Below are 21,920 nucleotides of genomic sequence, written 5' to 3' on the forward strand. Positions count from 1 at the left end.
TGATAATGGTAAACTAGAAAAATAGAGAGGATGTATCTCCTAAACAGGGGCACAGACAGCAATAAAAACTGACAGGCATTCTAATCCTTCTCCACCCTATCCAAAGCAACAATAAAAAAAGTTCTGCCTTTAGTTATACTTTAAAGCAAAATATTTTTTATTTTTTTTAATCTTTTGCTTTTAAGGGTAAAGGAGAGATTTGAGGTCTTTTAGACCCCAGATCTTTCCATAAAAAGGAACTGTCATGCTGTATTGTTATCCTTGTATTAGCAATAAAAATTAAAAAAAAAATTCTGTTTCAATCATTTTAATTAATATTTTGAGAAGAATAGACTCCTTTTACACTGAGGCAGTTTTCAGGCATTTTAGCGAAAGAAATAGCCTCTAAATAGTGCCTGAAACCAGCATCCCATTCATTTTAGTGCGTCTTTTCACACTGGGGCGGTTCGCTTAAGTACCGTAGTTTAATCTATGAGCACGTACAATTTTAAAGCATGACTTGTCAGGTATCTATTTACTCAGTGTAACATAATTTTTCATATTATGCAAAAAATTGCTGTACATATTTAGGTAGATTCAGGTACAAGAGCCTACAGTTACGGCGGCGTAGCTTAGCGTGTTTAGGCTACGCCGCCGTAAGTTAGCGAGGCAAGTACATGATTCACAATGTACTTGCCTGCTAAGTTACGACGGCGTAGCCTAAATCGGCGGGTGTAAGGGCGCCTAATTCAAATGTGTTGGAGGGGGGGCGTGTTTTATGTTAATGAGGCTTGACCTCACGTTTTCTACGTTTTTTTTTTAATTACTGCGCATGCACCGGGCGCCTACATTTCCCAGTGTGCATTGCGGCTAAGTATGCCACACAGGCCTATTGATTTCGACGTGGACGTGAACTACGTAAATCCCGATTCGCGGACGACTTACGCAAACGACGTAAAAAATTTGAATCTTGCGGCGGGAACGGCGGCCATACTTTAACATTGTTATTCCACTAGGGCCTAGCTCTAACTTTACGCGGCCTATCTCTTACGTAAACGGCGTAAAAGTACTACGTCGGCCGGGTGTACGTTCGTGAATCGGCGTATCAACTAATTTACATATTCTACACCCACCACAATGGAAGCGCTACCTAGCGGCCATCCGAAATATTGCAATCTAAGATAGGACGGCGCAAGCTGTTCTATTTTAGATATGTTTAAGCGTATCTCTGTTTGAGCATACGCTTAAACATAAGTCGGCGTAGATTCTGAGTTAGGTCGGCTTATCTACTGATAAGTCGGCCTAACTCTTTGTGAATCTACCTATTTATCTTTTTTTTAACCACTTACAGACCGGAAGATTTTCCCCCTTAATGATCAGCCCAATTTTTGTGATGCGGCACTGCGTCGCTTTAACTGACAATTGCACATTCGTGCGACGCTGTACCCAAACAAAATTGAAGTCCTTTTTTTCCACAAATACAGCTTTTTTTTGGTGGTATTTGATCACTTCTGAGGTTTTTATTGTTGGTGCTATAAACAAAAAAAGAGTGTCAATTTTGAAAAAAACACAATATTTTTAACTTTTTGCTATAATAAATATTCAAAATAAAAAAATTAAAAAAACAAATGTCTTCATCAGTTTAGGATAATATCATCGACATATTTTTGGTTAAAAAAAAAAATCGCAATAATTGTATTTTGATTGGTTTGTGCAAAAATTATAATGTCTACAAAATACGGGATAGATTCATGGCATTTTTATTATTATTTTTTTTTGCAACATTGCTGCATACAGATCGGAAACTTTTGACACTTTTTTGGGATCATATACATAAATACAGTGATCAGTGCTATAAAAATGCACTGATTACTGCATAAATGTCACTCGGCAGGGAAGGGGTTAACACTAGGGGGCGATCAAGGGGTTAAATGTGTTCCCTGGGAGGTGTTTCTAACTGTGGAGGGGGGGATAGGACTAATGGAGGAATCCCTGTTCCTAATCACTAGGAACACACAATTTCTCTCTCCTCCCGTCAGAATGGGGATTTGTGTGTTTCCATTGACAGATCCCCATTCTGGCTCTCTTTCCCGTGATCGCGGGTGACCGGCGGACATGGCGGCCATGTGTATCAGGTTCGTTGCATCGCAGAGCGGGTGCATGCCTGCTATGGCTCTTAAAAGAGCCGATGTACACCTACGGCGATTTGCAGGAACGAACCGACCTGCTGCAGTATAATGATGGTGGCTTTTCAGCAAGTGGTCATTAACCGCTTAAGACCCGGACCATTATGCAGGTAAAGGACTTGGTCCCTTTTTGCGATTCGGCACTGCGTCGCTTAAACTGACAATTGTGCGGACGTGCGACGTGGCTTCCAAACGAAATTGGTGTCCTTTTTTTCCCACAAATAGAGCTTCCTTTTGGTGGTATTTGATCACCTCTGCGGTTTTTATTTTTTGCGCTATAAACAAAAATAGAGCGACATATTTTAAAAAAATGCAATGTTTTTTACCTTTTGCTATAATAAATATCCCCCAAATATATATATATATATATATATATATATATATATATATATATATATATATATATATATATAAAAAAAATGTTTTCCTCTTTTTAGGCCCATACGTATTCTTCTACATATTTTTGGGAAAAAAATTGCAATAAGCGTTTATTGATTGGTTTGCGCAAAAGTTATAGCATTTACAAAATAGGGCATAGTTTTATGGCATTTTTATTTATATTTTTTTTTTACTATTAATGGCGGCGATCAGCGATTTTTTTCATGACTGCAACATTATGGCGGACACATCGGAAACTTTTGACACATTTTTGGGACCATTGTCATTTTCACAGCGAAAAGTGCTATAAAAATGCAATTATTACTGTGAAAATGACAATGGCAGTGAAGGGGTTAACCACTAGGAGGCGCTAAAGGGGTTAAGTGGGTCCTATTGTGTGTTTCTTACTGTAGGGGGCGTGGCTGGACGTTTGACGTCACTGATCGTCGTTAACTATGACAGGGAACAGACGATCAGTGACAAGCCACAGAGAAGAACGGAGAAGGTTTGTTTACACTCACCTCTCCCCGTTCTTCAGCTCCTGTGACCCGATCGCTGGACACCGGCGACGACCGAGTCCGAGGGTCCCGCGGGCGCTGTCACGTAGCTTTGGACCAGGCCGCGAGCACGCCGCCGCCAGGTGCGCTTGCGACCCACAGCTGGGTTCTTAAAGGGGACGTACATGTATGCCCTTGTGCCCAGCCGTGCCATTCTGTTGAAGTATATCATCGTGCGGCGGTCCTTAAGTGGTTAAAGCGGTTGTAAACCTCCCCAAAAAAATAAAAGATGAAAAAACCTGCAAGACAAAGGCATAATAAGCTAGTATGACTAGCATACTAGCTCATTATGCATTACTTACCTTAGATCGAAGCCCCCAAAGCCATCCTCGTCTTCCCCTGCAGCCGCAGACATATCTCCAAGTATCGCCACTCTGGCGCTGTGATTGGCCGGAGCCGCGTTGACTTCACTCCGCGCATTCGCGCGGGAGCCGTCAAAGCCGGCATTATTCATTCAGAAAAGGGCGCCTGCGCCGTAGACAACGGTGCATTCTTTTTGGCAAATATCTCCTAAACCGTGTAGGTTTAGGAGATATTGCAAACACCTACAGCAGGTAAGCCTTAATCTAGGTTTACATGTAGGTGAAAGTTATAATGGAGGGTTTACTTCCATTTTAAAGTGTATTCTTTTCCCAAAAAATTGTTTGAAAAACCTCTGCATACTGTTTGGGGGTTCTTTTTAGCACAATATACGTATTTTTACTTGTATACAACAAATGTGAGAAAAAGGCTGGGTCCCTAATTGAGACCATACCAGGAACCTCCCATGTTCTTAATACAGTTTGTTCTTCCTGTCTGCAATACTTCCATATTATGTTATAAATTCATTGGAAGTGAAATGGAGTCTCTTGTGAGCCGTTGCTGTGTATCAGTTACATTGGTGAAGAGCAGAAATTTCACTGTTTGGTTTATTAATCTGCAGTGTCAGCTTTCACTACCTGAAATACACGGGACACAGTTCACCAGAGAACGAAGACACGCCCACACCGACTGAATGGGCTTCTGTGACGTGTCCGGCTCAGGCACGCTGCGCATGCGCGGAACTAAGGCTCGTGGTTACTGGTTAGACAGGCAGGAATGATTAGCAGAGCTGGAGTCATATTCATGTGTTCCTTTCCTTCCGCTATGTGAGTCCCGCTGCCTCCTCCTCCTCCTTCTCTACTCCATTCTACAAGCCATCACCAGTGTGCAGCTGCCGGCCACTGACCGTCCCCATCCATCATGTCTGTGTCCCATCACTGGAGGATCGCCTCTGGCCTTCTGGTGAACTTGCTGGCCTCCATCTGCATTGTATTTATCAATAAGTGGATCTACGTTCACCATAGCTTCCCTAACATGAGCCTGACCCTGGTACACTTTGTGGTCACCTGGCTGGGACTGTATCTATGCCAGAAAATGGGGGTCTTCTGTCCTAAGTCTCTCCCCACCACCAAGGTCCTACTATTGGCTCTCAGCTTCTGTGGCTTTGTGGTCTTCACCAACTTATCTCTGCAGAACAACACCATAGGAACCTACCAGCTGGCCAAAGTCATGACTACCCCGGTCATCATCATCATCCAGACCCTCTGGTACGGGAAGACCTTCTCTCTCAAGATCAAGCTCACTTTGGTGAGTGTCAAGTCCACATCTTTATTGCATGTTCCCAATCTGCTGCTCTGGGATAACTTTATGGGGTGTCGGGTGATTTTTGCATCTTCCAGCCCTGCTAACTAAGGATGAGCTCAGGCGTGTTTGCAACTCCACGTGCCCTAGGGTTGCAACCAGGGGCGGACTGACCATTCAGGCACTCGGGCACTGCCCGAGGGCCTCATGCCACTAGGGGGCCCCACCAGGGTTGCCAGCTTTAGTAAAACCAGGGACAGTATGTAAAAATCTGTGTTTTTTTTTTTTTACATCTGTCCCTGAAATGTTCCTTACTGACATCCTTTTGGTCTAAAAATCCCAAGATCATAGGCGTGCGCACAGGGTGTGCCAGGTGTGCCCAGGCACACCCTAATCACCCTGTGCAGCACAGATTCCCTCTACTGCCCTAGCTCCCATCCCCCCCCCCCCCCCCGCAGTGCTGCCAGCTTCCCTCCTCTACGATCTTCTGTTACTGCTGGGATGTTTTAGGAGTGGGGAAGGGGCCAGTAAATATGTAATTTACCGGCCCCTTCCCTTTCTGATTGAACATCGTGAGTGATCGGCAGTGTGTGTTTGGGCTTTGGGGTGCACACCCTAATGTAACAGGCTGCGCACACGATGCCCAAGATTATAGCTGCCCCTCCTCTCCAGTACCTTCTCAGTGTGTGTGTGTGTGTGTGTGTGTATACTGTATGTGTGTATACAGTAGTGTGTGGCCCAATAATCTCCTATTGCCCGGGGGCCCCATGAGTTGCCAGTTTGCCCCTGGTTGCCACCTCATCCCTTTAAACCTGAACACATATGCGTTACACAGGTTCTGAGGCTAATTTAATGCAGATAAGGCACCAAGTAAATTTAATTACCACGTTAATCGGCCACAGAACCTGTATAATATGTGTTCAGGTTTAAAGGGATGAGGTGGCATTCCTAACGTGCCCGCTAGGAAGCTGACACTGTGCAGCGCTAAACACAGGCAGTGAGACCATTCCCAATCTGTGCAGCCTGCAAACGGGTAATGTCTCGCTGCCTGTGATAAGCTCTGCGGAGTGTCAGCTTCCTGGCGGGCACGTGGAGTTACAAACAAGCCTGAGCTCATCCTTACTGCTGACCCTATAATGTTAACCTGCCCATGGGTTATAAAAACTGCTTGAACAATCTCCTTTAGCCCCTGTTCACATTGAAAATGACTTTGAAATCATGCAACTTCATCTGAAATCGCACATAGCTGCATGTCAGTGCGACTTTAACCACTTCCATACCAGGCACTTACGTACCTTCCCGCCCAAGCCAATTTTCAGCTTTCAACACTGTCGCACTTTGAATGGCAATTGCGTGGTCATGCTACACTGTACCCAAACAAAATTGGCGTCCTTTTCCCCCCAGAAATAGAGCTTTCTTTTGGTGGTATTTGATCACCTCTGCGATTTTTTTTTTTTTTTTTTTGCGCAACAACTAAAAAAAAGACTGAAAATTTAGAAAAAAAATTACGTTTTTATTTTTTTCTGTTAATTTGTTTGTAAATAAGTTTTCTCTTTCAATTACGGGCACTGATATGGCGGCACTGATGGGTACCGATGAGATGGCACTGATGGACATCGATGAGGTAGTACTGACGGGCACAGATGAGGTGGCACTGATTGGTGGCGCTGGTATGCGGCACTGATGGGCACTCATGGGCGGCACTGATGGGCACTCATGGGCGGCACTGATGGGCACTCATGGGCGGCACTGATGGGCACTCATGGGCGGCACTGATGGGCACTCATGGGCGGCACTGTTGGGCACTCATGGGCGGCACTGTTGGGCACTCATGGGCGGCACTGTTGGGCACTCATGGGCGGCACTGTTGGGCACTCATGGGCGGCACTGTTGGGCACTCATGGGCGGCACTGTTGGGCACTCATGGGCGGCACTGTTGGGCACTCATGGGCGGCACTGATGGGCACTCATGGGCGGCACAGATGGGCACTCATGGGCGGCACTTATGGGTGGCACTGATGGATACTTATGGGTGGCACAGATGGGCACTGTGGGGTGGCACTGATGGGCACTGTGGGGTGGCACTGATGGGCACTGTGGGGTGGCACTGATGGGCACTGTGGGGTGGCACTGATGGGCACTGTGGGGTGGCACTGATGGGCACTGTGGGGTGGCACTGATGGGCACTGTGGGGCGGCACTGATTTACTCATGTTGCCAGTCAGTGCCCATTTGTGGGCACTGATTGGCATCTTTTTTATTTTTTAATGCTTTTTTTTTTTTGCCCTTCCCTGGTGGTCCAGGGTGGGCTTCCCTGGTGGTCCAGTGTGGCGATCCGAGGGGGGGCTGCGCTGATAAACAATCTGTCAGACGCGAGTGAGGAAGAGCCATCAACGGCTCTTCCTGTTTACATCGTGATCAGCCGTGATTGGACAAGGCTGATCAAGTGGTAAAGAGCCTCCGTGAGAGACTCCGTGAGAGACTCTTTACCTTGATCGGTGTTGCCGGGTGTCAGACTGACACCTGCAGCAACGATTGCCGCGATGCGCGCCCCCGGGGGCGCGCAGCGGCTCAGAATCCTGAGGACGTCATATGACGTCCAGTCAGGATTCTACAACCACTTTGCCGACGTCAATATGTCATTGGCGGGCGGCAAGTGGTTAAAGACACCTGTGCGGCTTCATACATAGATGTCTATTGAAGTCGCACCCAAAATCGACAAAAGTAGTGCAGGAACTACTTTTGAAAATCGGTTACACTGATTGGACCGTTGCCGGCAATAGACTGCGGCATGACAAATTGCTTCAATGTGGGCTAAGGCAGGCCATACATTATGCAATTTTTCTTTTCTTCACAGGAAAATGTAAGACAAAACAAGACGTTCCCCTGTCATCGGGAGCAGTGATCACTGTCATATCCTAGGTAGCCCCCTCCCCCAGTTAGAACACGCTGAGGGAACACATTTAACCCCTTGATCGCCCCTTAGTGTTTAACCCCTTTCCTGCCAGTGACATTTTCACAGTAATCAGTGGCTATTTTTAGATCTGATCGCTGTATAAATGTCAATGGTCCCAAAATAGCGTCAAAAGTGTCAGATCTGTCCGCCGCAATGTCGCAAGTCCCAATAAAAATCGCAGATCACCGCCAGTACTAATAAAAATGTCATCTATCCCCTATTTTGTAGACGCTATAACTTTTTGTGCAAACCAGTCAATATAAACTGAGAAAGGAACTTGTGTTTTTTTTTTATATATTTTAATATATATTAAATATTTTATATTTTATTTTTTTGGGGGATATTTATTATAGTAAAAAATATAGCTTTTTTAAAAAAAAAATTACCATATTTTTTTGTTTATAGCGCAAAAAATAAAAACCACAAAGGTGATCACATACCACCAAAAGAAAGCTCTATTTGTGGGGAAAAAGGACGTCAATTTTGTTTGGGCACAACGTCGCACATCCGCGCAATTGTCAGTTAAAGTGACACAGTGCAGAATCGCAAACAAAATGCTCTGGTCATTAAGGGGGTAAAATCTTCTGGGGCTGAAGTGGTTAAAGGAATGATCAAGATACCCAGAAGCTTGCACTTTCAAAAAAGTCTGTAATGGAAACTGACAGCTCTCGTTTCATAAGAATATCTGTCTGGAAATTTCTGGTAAATTGATGTTACATTTTTATTTTTGTGATGTATTTTGTTTTCTTTTGCAGGTACCGATAACATTGGGAGTGTTTCTGAACTCTTACTACGATGTGAAGTTCAATGCATTGGGGATGACATTTGCTGCTCTTGGTGTCTTTGTAACATCCCTTTATCAAGTGGTTTGTATCTTAACGTTTTCATACTTCTGCAGTACAATGCTACATGGCCAGAGAGCTGAGATCCCATAACCCCAATTTTATTTTTGCATTGCTAATTACACTTGGTTGTAGGTGGACTTAAAGGGGTTATAAAGGTACAATTTATTTTTTTCCCTAAATTTTTTTTTACCCTAGTGCAGTCCTCCTTCACTTACCTCATACTTCAATTTTTTGCTTTTAAATGTCCTTATTTCTTCTGAGAAATCCTCACTTCCTGTTCTTCTGTCTGTAACTCCACACAGTAATGCAAGGCTTTCTCCCTGGTGTGGAGTGTCATGCTTGCCCCCTCCCTTGGACTACAGGAGAGTCAGGACGCTCTCTAATTTGCAGATAGAGAAAGGAGCTGTGTGTTAGCCCCCATTCACATCTAGGCGTATTTACGCCTGTAGCGCTACGTCGCTGCCGCCAGAGGGCTGGAAACACATTTCCCTCTATGGAGATGGTTCACATCTCCACGCCGGACGCCTAACGCCTGAAAAAAGGTCCCGGACCTTTTTTTCAGGCGTCTTTCAGCGTTCGGCTAGGAGATGGGAAGCATCTCCATAGAGGGGGTCAATCTGGGGCACGTCTAGGCGGACAGTACCGTTGTTTTGTCGCCGCAAATCGCAATACAAAACGCCGCTATTTGTACCGCGATTTGCGGCGACAAAACGCCGCGATTTCGTCCGCCTAGATGTGAATGGAGCCTTAGTGGGCGTCCTGACTCTCCTGAAGTCCAAGGGAGCTGGCAAGCATGACACTCCACACCAGGGAGAAAGCCTCACATTACGGTGTGTAGTTACAGACCGAAGAACAGGAAGTGAGGATTTCTCAGAATAAATAAGGACATTTAAAAGCAAAATCGAAGGATGAGGTAAGTGAAGGAGGACTGCACTAGGGTATAGGAGGCTATTTAGGGAAAGAAAAATTGTACCTTTACAACCCCTTTTAATAAGAAACGGTTCTCCTGCCTTGTCTGTATTGTGAAGCTAAATTTCAGGCAAGCAGCTACATATTTACACACAAAAAAAATTATATAAGGAAGCTGTTTTGCTTGCCAAAGGATTTGCATTTCTAGCTGTTCAGTGTTGAGGCTGAAACAGCACAGCCCTTTCCAGTGGGGCAGGAGAGTTGATTTTCCTTGCTGCATTAAAAGACCACTTACAAAACTTGTCCTTCCACTGTGACTGGACAGTGAAAGGAGAAGCAGCACACTGATGAGCTCAATCTGCTTTTCCTCCTATCAATCAGTATGTTTCATGTTTTAACATGAACACAGCAGTACAACTGATTTATTCAGAATCTCCTCCTCCCAGTCTGAGCTCTGCTATACAGGGATGACAACAATCTGGATTTAAAAAAAAGAATAATAATGTATTAATCAATACATAACTGCATTAATATGTGTTTTTTTTTTTTTTTTTTTTTTTTTAATTTTAAACCACAGAAGCTATGAAATTCCTTCACTGCAGAAACCATTTTTTTTTTTTTTTTTTTCAGGATTCTGTTTCCGTGGCTAGTAACAAGATCAAAAGCCTAATGCTGCAATTTCCGCCAAAAGTTTGATGTGAGCATTTGGTCGGAAATTCCGACAGCAAAAGTTTGAGAGCTGGTTCTCAAATTTTCCGACAGGAAAAGTTCTTCCGATCGTCTGTATGCAATTCCGACGCACAAAAAACATGCATGCTCGGAATCAATTCGACGCATGCTCAAAATCATTTTACTTAATTTTTCTCGGCTCGTTGTAGTGTTGTACACACGCGTTCTTGAGGGTCAGAATTCCAGGCAACATTTGTGTGACCTTGTGTATGCAACACAAGTTTGAGCCAAAATTCAGTCGGAAAAAAAAATCCACGGTTTTCTTGTCGGAATTTCCGATTGTGTGTACGTGCCGTAAGGTAGGCCATATGTCCTCCTTCCTTCTTCCCTTTTTTTTTTTTTTTTCTTTCAACCACCGAGCTGAATGAAAGAAAATGAATAGATTCCCTCATCCACACACTCCATGTGGATGGGGAATCCCTCCCGGTGAGTTATTGTATTCTGACAGCAGGAGGTTTTCCTGCCATCAGAATACACTCATCAGCATCGCCGGCTAATGCCAGTACCACTGATCGAGTGAACATTTTCCAACAGGCTGGTTGCACATAATGTGATCGAGAGATCGTATTCTGCACAACCAGCCTGCCCAAAGATGGATCGAAATTTGAATTGTCCTTGCTAAACTGGTTGAATTTCAATACATCTATGGCCGGTTTAAGTATTTGTTCATATGATCTCAGCTAAAGGGGAGTAATTCAGATGGGATTGGCTATTTCTTAGCTAAACGGTAAGAGCCGGTTCACACTCCCGCGGCACGGCTTTGGGAACGTCCTGAGAACGACTTCAGAGGCGACCAGTAAAACGACTTCTGTATGCAAGTCAATGCAGGTCGCCCCGAGCCGCCCCCGAAGTCGTGCAGGAACCTTTTTCTAAGTCCGAGCGACTCATGCCCCGTACACACCATCACTTTATGTGATGAAAAAAAACGACATTTTCTGTGAAGTAAAAAACGACCTTTTTGAAACTTCAATTTTCAAAGACGAAGTTGCCTACACACCATCGTTTTTCTCACAATGTTCTAGCAAAGCGAGGTTACGTTCACCACTTTTTTCCATTGAAGCTTGCTTCATAACTAGCTTCTGGGCATGCGCGGGTGTAAAAACGTCTTTTTAAACGACGTTTTTTGCTACACACGGTCAATTTCTGTGAAGTAAAAAACAACGTTTTGAAAAACGACACATAAAATTGAAGCATGCTTCAATTTTTTTTGGTCGTTTTTTACAAGACATAAAACGACGTTTTCCCCCACACACGGTCAATTAAAGTGACGTTTTTAAAAACGTTGTTTTTTTTCATCACATAAAGTGATGGTGTGTAAGGGGCATTAGAACGGTTCCATTGCATTGAATGGGACGCGACTCGTCAGGCGGCTGAGCCGCCTGACGAGTCGCCCCAGTGTGAACCGGCTCTTAAGGTTGTATGTATAGGACTTTTGCCACATGACTGAGTGCTGTGGGATTCCAGAGGAGCTATTTATGTAGTAAAGTTATGTCATGGTTTCATTTAACGTTTATGACTTTAAAGCAAAACTATTATGCTTTTGGGTCAACTTTTGGATTACAAACAAAAACAATGTTTTGCAATATTATATGTTTATTTATAATGTTTGTTTTATAAATATACATTTGCTACATGAGAAAGCATTATGAGAGAACTGTGTGTGTTGGGTAAGGAGGCTGCACAACAGATGTTGCCTCTATTGAGGTTCTGGTTTGTCTTAGAAACTTTGGAACGTGCAATATAGGGGTCACTGAAAGGAATCACTGTGTATTTTTAAATTTCACCTTGAGCTATTGAGTGCTATAAACTAAAAAAATAAAAGAAAGCCTTTAGCGCCACCTATTGGCTCAAAAAGAGAATACAAAATATTGATATGAAATTTAATTTTTGCCCAACATAAGAAATTTATTTCATAGGTTTTTCTGGCCTTGATCATAAATAATATAACGAAATTATCTACAAAATGTAACTTGTAAGTTAGAACGTAGTAAGTTGGAAAGTGGCAGTATTATCTGTGTTTTGAGTCAAAAGTGAATATGTCCTGAAAGCCTAAATGAACAAACAGACTAGCAATTATGATAGGATAATTGTATGTATAGAAGTGATTTTAATTTTTAACTGAACAGACCATAAGAAAATTTTTATATGTAATCGTTTGCTAGTTTTTTTTTTGGAAACCATTGAAATAAAGTAAACAATATGGATTAATTAATAAAGAAAAATTATTTAGCGCTGGAATGTAAATATAAACTAAAAAATGCGAGCCAGCACTAAGGTAAATTCAAATAAAACACCTCACATTGACATAAAATAATAATAGTGCAGCGCAAAGCAAACAATTTTAAACTATACATACAAAAAGTTAAAACATATGATATATAATTAAAAAAATATATAATAGAGTCCATATAAAGTGCTCAAGTGCAAAAAGATGATCCAAATCGGAATATAATAGTGCAAAAGGGTGATATCCAGAAGGAACCTCCACCAAATAGCAGGAATGGCCTCTCTCCTTACAACTTCGACCTGCAATAGGTCACAAAGCATAATCAGAGAACAGCAAGCAATGCAGCAGTAGAACCACGATATCAGTCAGACTCAGGATCAGGACATGGCAATCAGGGCATAAAAAACAAAGGAGAGGAAATCTAGTGCTCTCTGAAGCCAAAATACATTTATTTAAGAATAAATGCAGGTCCAATGCACTAATCGGGGCGCAGACAAACTGCATTCTGATCCGTGCATTGGACCTGCACGGATGTACACTCTGGGATGCACGTGAATACACCATGTGGCCCGTGGGGTGTTTTTATAAAGCAGTGAATGTTTTTCACTAAACATTGTTTGCTGGTGAATCAATCACTGTTATTTAAAGTGGCTGTACACCCGAACAATTTTGTTCCCCCGAACAATTTTGGCGCATGTATTCGGCGAATGCGCACGTTAGAAAGGGCACACTGTGCTGTTTTTCTAGAGGGGGTCCATGCTGTGACTGGCGGCTCCTGAGTGTGTGACGTCACGCGACTCTGGACAGTCACAGAGCCGAAGTCCGTGGCCCTGGAAGGAAGAGGGCTGAAGATGGATGCTTCCAGCCAGCAGGGACATTGCAGGCTTTGGTTTCAGGTAAGTGACACATAATGGGCTACTACGCATTATGCTTTACCTTTGCAAGGAAATAAAGAGGAAGAAAAACTTATCAGGGTTTACTTCCTCTTTAAAACACACGCACCTGGAAGATTCATCAGCGGTGAATTTTGGCTGAATGCCAAGGTATGATTGTTGTTTGGGTTTGGAGAATAGGCTCTTCTCCATGATGCCATTCGTTTTTGTTGACCTGTATTATTGCCTTACTTGTTTGATGATTGGGACAAGGTTATCTGTAGCCTTGAGGAAAGTAAACAAAACATCTGGAAAATGTGAATGAGAGAGTAACAAGAAAGATGCAAACTGTCCTTTAGAATAATTTGTCATTTACGTACATACATACGGCATGTACTAACTAGACTATACTAGTTTTCTTGCATTTTTCCTTTATTTAAATGATAGGTCCTATAATATTATTATTATTAAAAATAATAATAATAATATTTTTAATAATTTTTATTTATATATATATATATATATATATATATATATATATATATATATATATATATATATATATATATAATTAATTTTGTATGGTTTTGTTCAGATTTAACCTGGGTTGGTGTCTTTTTTTTATTTTTTATTATGGACTGTTTTTTTGTCTCGTCTTGATTTTGGATTATTCATTTATTTGCAGTGGGTTGGAGCCAAGCAGCACGAGTTACAGGTGAACTCTATGCAGTTGCTGTACTACCAAGCACCTTTGTCCTCCGCTATGCTGCTTACTGTCGTACCCTTCTTTGAACCAGTCATTGGAGAAGGGGGGGTATTTGGGCCATGGTCACTCACAGCTGTGGTAAGTGTTCACTGTAGACAGACTAACTTATATTTATTAAGTATTTATTGATATTAAAATTATCTTCTTTCTGTTTCAGACAATGGTGCTTCTCTCTGGTATTATAGCTTTTAGTGTAAACCTCTCCATCTATTGGATAATTGGAAATACTTCACCAGTTACGTATCCTTTATTTGTTTTACAGCGAAACCTCGGATTGCGAGTAACACGGTTTACAAGTGTTTTTGTTTTTTTAAATCCTGAATCGATATTCAAGCCGCTGGGGTGTGCAGTACCACATTTAGCCAGAGTTGCAGGGGTGGTGATGAAGACGTTCGGAGACACTTGTTTCCCAAGTGTCTCCGACACCCCCGCAGCTCTGGCCGCATGCGATACTGCGTAGACTGGCGCCCCCGCACCGTGGAACAAATTATCTGAGTTTACATTGATTCTTATGGAGAAAGTCGTTTTTGATATACGAGTACTTTGGAATTACAAGCATGCTTCTGGAACGGATTATGCTCGTAATCCAAGGTACTACTGTATTGTATCTTCTATTAGTCTTCTATTAAATGTACATTGAGCTCTGCATGCACAGCTTGGCATACATGAATGACTAACTGCATACATGGGAGTCATGTTATCCCCACCAGTCAATCAAGAGACTGAAAGCTGGCAAGGTGTCCGCAGCTGGTAAGGAACTCAATTGTTGCATCGCTGGAACAGAGGTGAGTATTCTGTGTATTGTAGCTTTTGCTTCAACACGGACAGGGGTGCATGTAATAGTCAACTTTTATCCATGTATGTAAAAGGTCTAAAAAAGAAAGGGGGATAAAAATTGTTTGCCGTAACTACTTAAAAAGCGTTAGCTGGGGTTCAGCTTTATTAGGTTCATCTAAATCTGCATCTAACACTACTCTCCCCAGACTGACAATGCTACTGTCCCACGGTGTTGCTCCTTCAGTGGGGTGGAGAGACTTTAAGGCAGAAAGTGTTACTGGCTGGATCTGGAGGTAAAAATAAAGGGGGGGGGGGACGGACGAATGCAGCCCCCACATCCTAAGGATTGGTAAGCTGCAATTTATTAAATGTTTGTTTTAGGGAATAATGCCACTTTAATATTAAGCTTCTACGTGGTTTTAATATGCTAGCATATTGAGTTTTGTTTAACTTAAAGCGGTTGTAATGCTAAATAAATACATAAAAATGATCCTGTTCCTCTAAAGAGAGATCAACAGCACAGTGCTTGTTCTGTGTAATTTTGTCCCTTTCTATCATCTAAAATACCTGATTGATCCTGCCTGGTGCTGCCCTCCCCTCTGTAAACAGACCACGTTTATCATGGCTGCTGATCCATGATATCATGATTAGTTCGCTGTCTCTCCTCTCTCCCCCTCCCTTCCTGACTGTCAGCTAATCTGCTGATGTCAGTGGGGGACTGTAGTTCTCTCAGCCTCTGTAGTTCTCAGATTGGGGTAGGAGATCGGTGCGTAGTCACGTGAAATAAGGTATAAGGCTGCATATCTTTTTTGTAAAGCTCATACACAGGGGCACATTACTTAATCGAACACAGGGGAGTCTAGAAAGAAAACAGTGAGTGGCTTTACAACCAGTTTAATTTTCATATATTTTCCCCATGCACTATAACAGGATTGTTTAATGGTAGAGGTAGTAGACTGGTTCTTTCACGTCTGGCAGTATATACAATGATATATTATGTAAGGAAACCACTCGATTCTCTAAAGCAGTGATCCTCAAACTACGGCCCTCCAGCTGTTGTGGAACTACACATCCCATGAGGCATTGTAACACACTGACATTCACAGACATGACTAGGCATGATGGGAATTGTAGTTCCTGAACTGGAGGGCCGTAGTTTGAAGACCCATGCTCTAAAGGGTGTTTGGTATTACTGTGTTTAGAGTGGGGCTAGTAGCATTCAGTGCCAACATGGTAATCCCTGTAATATAAGGGTTACATTTTCAAATTGGGCTAAAGTGGTTAAAGTGAATCTGTTGCTGAGAAGAAGGGGGGCAACAGCTGCAGGTATGTTGTGCAGGCACCTAGACGTGCCTGCAAAGTCTAATCTTGAGCTTTTATAAGGCTTTGGCGCATCCTGATTCTATTGAAGCTTGCCTCTGAATTTCTGCCTCCTGCACATTCCTATTGGTCATTGAGGATGCAGTTCATAGTGATGGACCAGTAGCAATGTATGGGGTGAGGCATAGGGGAAAGGTTCAACACTACCTGAAAGTGCTAGAGGTTTGCCTGTCAGAACAACCCAGTATTTGTCTATTACAGGAAGGTTTGGGTGGCAGTCACGGGTATATGTGGACACCTCTAGGTGCCTGCACTTCGTTTACTCCCTTCTCCTTAGACGTAAACAGACTCTGGGTCAAGTCACTAAAGCCTCTACACACGATCCGATTGTTGGCCAACCGAGCGTCTGATTTTTGTCCAAAGGGCATGTGCCTGGATCTTGTCTTGCATACTAATGGTAAGGCCAACAAACACGAACGTAGTGACATACTACGAGAGATTTCAGCTCTTGAGCTCTACCCTTACTTTTGACTTTTGTGTGATGGACTTGTGTACTGACCATACAAAAATCGGACAACAGACCGCTGTGCACCGAAAGTTTACTAGCCTGTCATCCAACATTTGTTGGCCGATAGTTGGACAACAATTGTCAGAAGGAGTGTACTAACGGTCAGATTTTAGGACAACAGTCTGTCAACCGACAATCCCCTGCCAACTATCGGATCGTGTGTACGAGGATTTCGACATAAATACTGCATGGATTTTATTTGGTTGTGTTATTTTATGCATGAGTTAAATATTTGTTTTGTGATATTTAGCATTTAAAGCTGATGTCTGTTTCATGTCACTTTAAATAGTTTCTTTGGACCAATCTGGTCCAAACATTTTGCTTCACTAAGTGCTGCAGAGTTTCTAAGCACTGTATGTACTGCATAGAACTTCAATTGCATACAGTACACAGTGTTTGGGCGGCTACGAGACAGACTTCCCATCTCACACCCGGAACAAAACAGTCTGGCTGAGCGCTGAATACAAAGCTTCCTCTGACTGGCTGAAAAGGAGGGGCAGGCTGATGAAGTCACGCTCTTAGTCTCAGCCAGTCAGAGGAAACTTTGTATTCATTCACAGACTGTTTTGTTCCTGTCTCTCAGCCGGAACCCAGCACATTGTACTGTATGTAGCTCAAGTTACATGCAGTACATACAGTGCTTAGAGAAACATGGATATCTGCTTTAAATTTAGTAATAATTATTACATTATTTTATCAGTTTTTTTTCACAAGCCATCATTGCACTAGAGCGGGGATATGCAATTAGCGGACCTCCAGCTGTTGCAGAACTACAATTCCCATGAGGCATAGCAAGACTGACAGCCACAAGCATGACACCAGAGTCAGAAGCATGATGGGACTTGTAGTTTTGCAACAGCTGGAGGTCCGCTCATTGCATATCCCTGCACTAGAGGGAAATTGTTCTATGAATGAAGACGCACGCAAATATTTGTGTGGATAGAGAGGAACCATGTGTTTTTAGCCCACTCGCTGAATCAAAAACTAACAATGTATGACCAGCATTAGTTTTGCCTTCAGTCAGATAACAATCTCCCTCTAATGCAATATTACAAAGTATTTACATTTCTGTGCTAAAGGCAAAACATTACCACGCATGTTCACAACCATGCGATCCGTTTCAGGCAAACGTAATGTGTTCTGCGTTTTGGGGTGTAACCAGCAGATCGCGTGAACACAATGCAATGTGGGGAAATGTAGCAAATCTTGTGCGTTTCCTACACCGCATCAGTTTGAACCAAGGCTTAATCAGCGAACTTTCTCCAGGTCTGTGACAACATATTGACAGCATTGGATTGCAGTGCATCTGGAAAGTATTCACAGCGCTTCACTTTTTTCACATTGTGTTATGTTACAGCCTTATTCCAAAATGAATTAAATTATTTTCCGCTAAATTCTAAAAAACAATACCTTATAATGACAACTTGAAAGAAATTTGTTTGAAATACTTTGCAAATTTATTAAAAAGGAAAAAAAAGAAAAAAAATCACCTGTACATACAGCGCCTTAAAGTATTTATACCCTCTGAAATTTTCCACATTTTGTCATGTTACAACTAAAAAACGTAAATGTGTTTTATGTGATAGACCAACACAAAGTGGCACATAATTGTGAAATGGAAGGAAAATGATAAATGGTTTAATTTTTTTCGCTGCAATTACAGCTGCAAGTCTTTAGCGGACCTCCAGCTGTTGCAAAACTACAAGTCCCATCATGCCTCTGCCTCTGGGTGTCGTCCTTGTGGCTGTCAGAGTCTTGCTATGCCTCATGAGACTTGTAGTTCTGCAACAGCTGGAGGTCCACTAATTGCAAATCCCTGGTCTATCACATAAAATGCAAATAACATACAATTACGTTTTTGGTTGTAACATGTGGAAAATTTTCAAGGGGTATGAATACTTTAAGGCAGCAGTCATCAACCCTGTGCTCAGGGCCCACTAACAGGCCAGGTTTTATGTATTACCTTGGAGAGATGCAGACTAGAATACTGCAGTCACTGAGCAGCACATGATATCACCTGTAATGTATTTCATTTATCTTGCAAACCTGGCCTGTTAGTGGGCCCTGAGGACAGGGTTGATGACCACTGCTTTAAGGTACTGTAAGTATTCGCAACCTTTGCTCAATACTTTGTTGAAGCATCTTTGGCACCAATTACAGCCTCAAGTCTTTTTTAGTATCGTGCTACAAGCTGTGGTGTGCTCTGATCACAGATTGAGGCACAGAGCCAAGGGCTCTTTACCACGTGATCAGTGGGTCAAATCACAGCTGATCACAATGTAAACAGGTTATCGGCATTACTTTGCTCGTGAGTAAGAGAGACAATAACTGGCTTCTGTAAAAGGGACATGTACACTGATCATCAGTCAGTGCCTCCTCATCAGTGCAGACTCATGAGTGCACATCAGTGAAGGAGAAAAATTACCTGTTTGCAAAATTTTACAACAAACTATAAAAGTCTTTGGTCTTTTTTCACTTATTTAGCAAAAAAGAAAAAACGCCATTGGTGATTAAATACTACTAAAAGAAAGCTCTTTGTGTGAAAAAAATAATAAAAATTTTGTTTGGGTACAGTGTTCCATGACCGCGCAATTGTTGTTCAAAATGCAACAGCGCTGAAAAATGGCCTGGGCCAGAAAGTGCCCAAGTAGGCAAGTGGTTAAAGGAAGCAAAACCATGCAGAGCTAGGACCGCTATGCACTAATACAAAAAATAAACTATATGGAGGTGATTTTTATAGTGCTATTTGATACGTTATTGCTCAAACCAGTACAGTTAAATCCTTAACATATCGGTTCAGTTACAACATGTTTGGACACTTCAAATTTTGTATCACTCTTTTGGGAGGCTACATCCTATTCCAGGACTCACTTTCTCTTAATCAAGGATTTGGAATATTATGCACCTTGCTTGGTATTTTAGCTTACACTCACTTCAAACTTAATGAACAGGAAGTGAATAAAAGTAAATTGGTCCAGAGGCCATGATACGTGCCTTTTAATAGACTGCTTCTTTATTCGATTTTTCTCTATGCGTAAAGAACTATAACGGACATTATCCATTCTAACAAAGGAATTTACATGAGATTACCATTTTTAATATGTGGCGCTACAAACAAGTGTTCCGAATTGTGCCAGAATTTTGAAAAGCTTCAGCAGAATGTGCACACATATACACAGTATTTCTGTGGGAAATGGAAAGGTGTGGTAGGTAGAATGAATGTCTATATGTATGTATTTGTTTGGACACTTCATTTTGAAATGTGAGAATACAATTCCTTGATTTATTTACATGCAATTAAGGAAACTTTGAAACCTCTGTGAGTGCAAATTCAAAGTTTGAGAAAAAATATTCTCTAAGTATTCATATTGAATAAATTCTGAAGGAACATTTCATAAGAACAATTGTATTGTGTCTTTTGTGATTTACTGATTTACAATGTAAAAGGATAAAACATCATGTCCCTATAGGTTGAAAAGGGGAAAAAAAATGTTGCTTACTTATGATTTCCTATACCAGTGATGGCGAACCTTGGCACCCCAGATGTTTTGGAACTACATTTCCCATGATGCTCAACTACACTGCAGAGTGCATGCGCATGATGGGAAATGTAGTTCCAAAACATCTGGGGTGCCAAGGTTCGCCATCACTGTCCTATACTGATACTTTATAAAGCAGGGGTCAGGACATAACCTGGCTCTGTATGTATACCACCTAACCTGGCTCTGTAAACCACCTAACCTGGCCAATGAGGCTGTAGCAATGTTCCTGCATGACGTTTGGGCTCCCCCACTTCACTTGTTTTTGTTCTTGTTTGCAAAATTAAAGTGGGCTAGTCTGGATAAAGTCTAGGGCGGAATTTTTGTCCCAGTCCATCACTGTGGGCCACTAAGCAGATCAAATGTATTGGAGAGGATGCTCACTATTTTAGAGGACTTACGATAGAACCAAGACTAAATTTGTCAAGTTTAAAAGGACATAGAGGACTATAGTCTAGCCAGGGATCCTCAAACTATGGCCCTCCAGCTGTTGTAGAGCTACACATTCCATGAGGCAATATAAAACTCTGACACTCGCAGACATGACTAGGCATGATGTGAATTGTAGTTTCTAAACAACTGGAGGGCTGTAGTTTGAAGACCTATGGTCTAGGCCATCGGTGCCCAACCAGTGTCCCGGGGGCCACATGTGGGCCGCGGAGCCCTCTGATGTGGCCCGCGACCTCCTGCTCTGGGATGGTGGGTTGGCAAGCCCAGATCACGGTTTGCCAATCTGCCATCCCAAAGCATCAATTTTGTAAATGAAACCAGCGAGAGCGCAAGCAAGCGGCTGCGCAGCAGAGCCACATAAGCTGATGCCTCCTGTATAGCACTGGCTTCTGTCATAGGCGGAGTGATGCCAAATGCACTTTGCCTGGGGCCACAACAGCCAGTGATATCTGAATGGAAGACTTATTAATGGTCAGTTTATTACTTAAATCACAGTGTATATATGGGCATATCTGTTCTGCAGTGGTTACTGGGCTGCTTTTAAACTGATCCGCAGGTGTAGAGTAGTGCACCTGTGGGTTAACTGCACTGAGCCATAGACTTTGCTTTTTACCTGTGGCTTTGGTCCAGTTTCAGAAAGTGCACCACACCTGCAGGATATAATAGAATTCTACGGCAAAGTGCAGCTTACCTGAAAGAAAAGCCACAGGTGAGGTGTGGGTAAACCACAGCGCATCAGTGTGAAAGCAGCCTTAGGCCCCTTTCACACGATCGGTCTGACCCTCCATTCATCTTTATGGAGCAGCAGATGTAAACGATCTTGTGTCCCTTCCATCTGGGCTGATTGGATCAGAGGGCCCATAGAGTAGAGTGGGCTGTGTCTGTGTCCTCTTTCCAAATGCAGAGTGGACACAAGCCTGTCATCCAGCCACTCTGCTCATTGTGGCCCGCGATCAGTTACTAAGTCGCTTAAGTGGCCCTCGCTCTTAGAAAGGTTGGGCACCCCTGGTCTAGGCCATGTGTTTTCTTTGAAAAATAGACCTGAACACAGAGCATAATGTTTCCCTTCTCTCCTTTATACCTCTTCTTGAGTCTAAAACCAATACCAAATTGTATTATTGGTAACATGAGAGAATATAAATATGATCTGCATCTTTTTATACTGCCCAAACAATTGCAGTACCAGAAGGGTAGTAACCCCAATAGTAGCAAACCAGACAATACTGATATAAATACCGTATTTATCGCGGTATAACGCACT

General features: G+C 42.5%; 1 protein-coding gene across 1 annotated transcript; it reads left to right on the plus strand.

Moving 5' to 3' along the window:
- The first annotated feature begins 4,088 nt into the window (after positions 1-4,088).
- On the plus strand, positions 4,089-20,071 carry SLC35E3 (solute carrier family 35 member E3). Its single transcript, XM_040344022.1, has 5 exons — positions 4,089-4,708; positions 8,413-8,523; positions 13,925-14,083; positions 14,163-14,245; positions 19,471-20,071. The coding sequence occupies exons 1-5, from the start codon at positions 4,322-4,324 to the stop codon at positions 19,655-19,657; spliced, it is 927 nt and encodes a 308-aa protein (XP_040199956.1). The 5' UTR covers positions 4,089-4,321; the 3' UTR covers positions 19,658-20,071.
- Positions 20,072-21,920: the final 1,849 nt, after the last annotated feature.

This window comes from Rana temporaria, chromosome 3 (assembly GCF_905171775.1).
Source record: "Rana temporaria chromosome 3, aRanTem1.1, whole genome shotgun sequence".
NCBI classification, from domain to species: domain Eukaryota; kingdom Metazoa; phylum Chordata; class Amphibia; order Anura; family Ranidae; genus Rana; species Rana temporaria.

What these genes read in the sequence shown, in the direction of transcription:
- SLC35E3 (XM_040344022.1), top strand. Translation starts at nt 4,322, where the DNA reads ATGTCTGTGTCCCATCACTGGAGGATCGCCTCTGGCCTTCTGGTGAAC. An exon ending in TAACATCCCTTTATCAAGTG is followed by an intron (nt 8,524 to 13,924) that starts GTTTGTATCTTA and finishes ATTTATTTGCAG; the next exon opens with TGGGTTGGAGCCAAGCAGCA. An exon ending in GGAAATACTTCACCAGTTAC is followed by an intron (nt 14,246 to 19,470) that starts GTATCCTTTATT and finishes ATATCGGTTCAG; the next exon opens with TTACAACATGTTTGGACACT.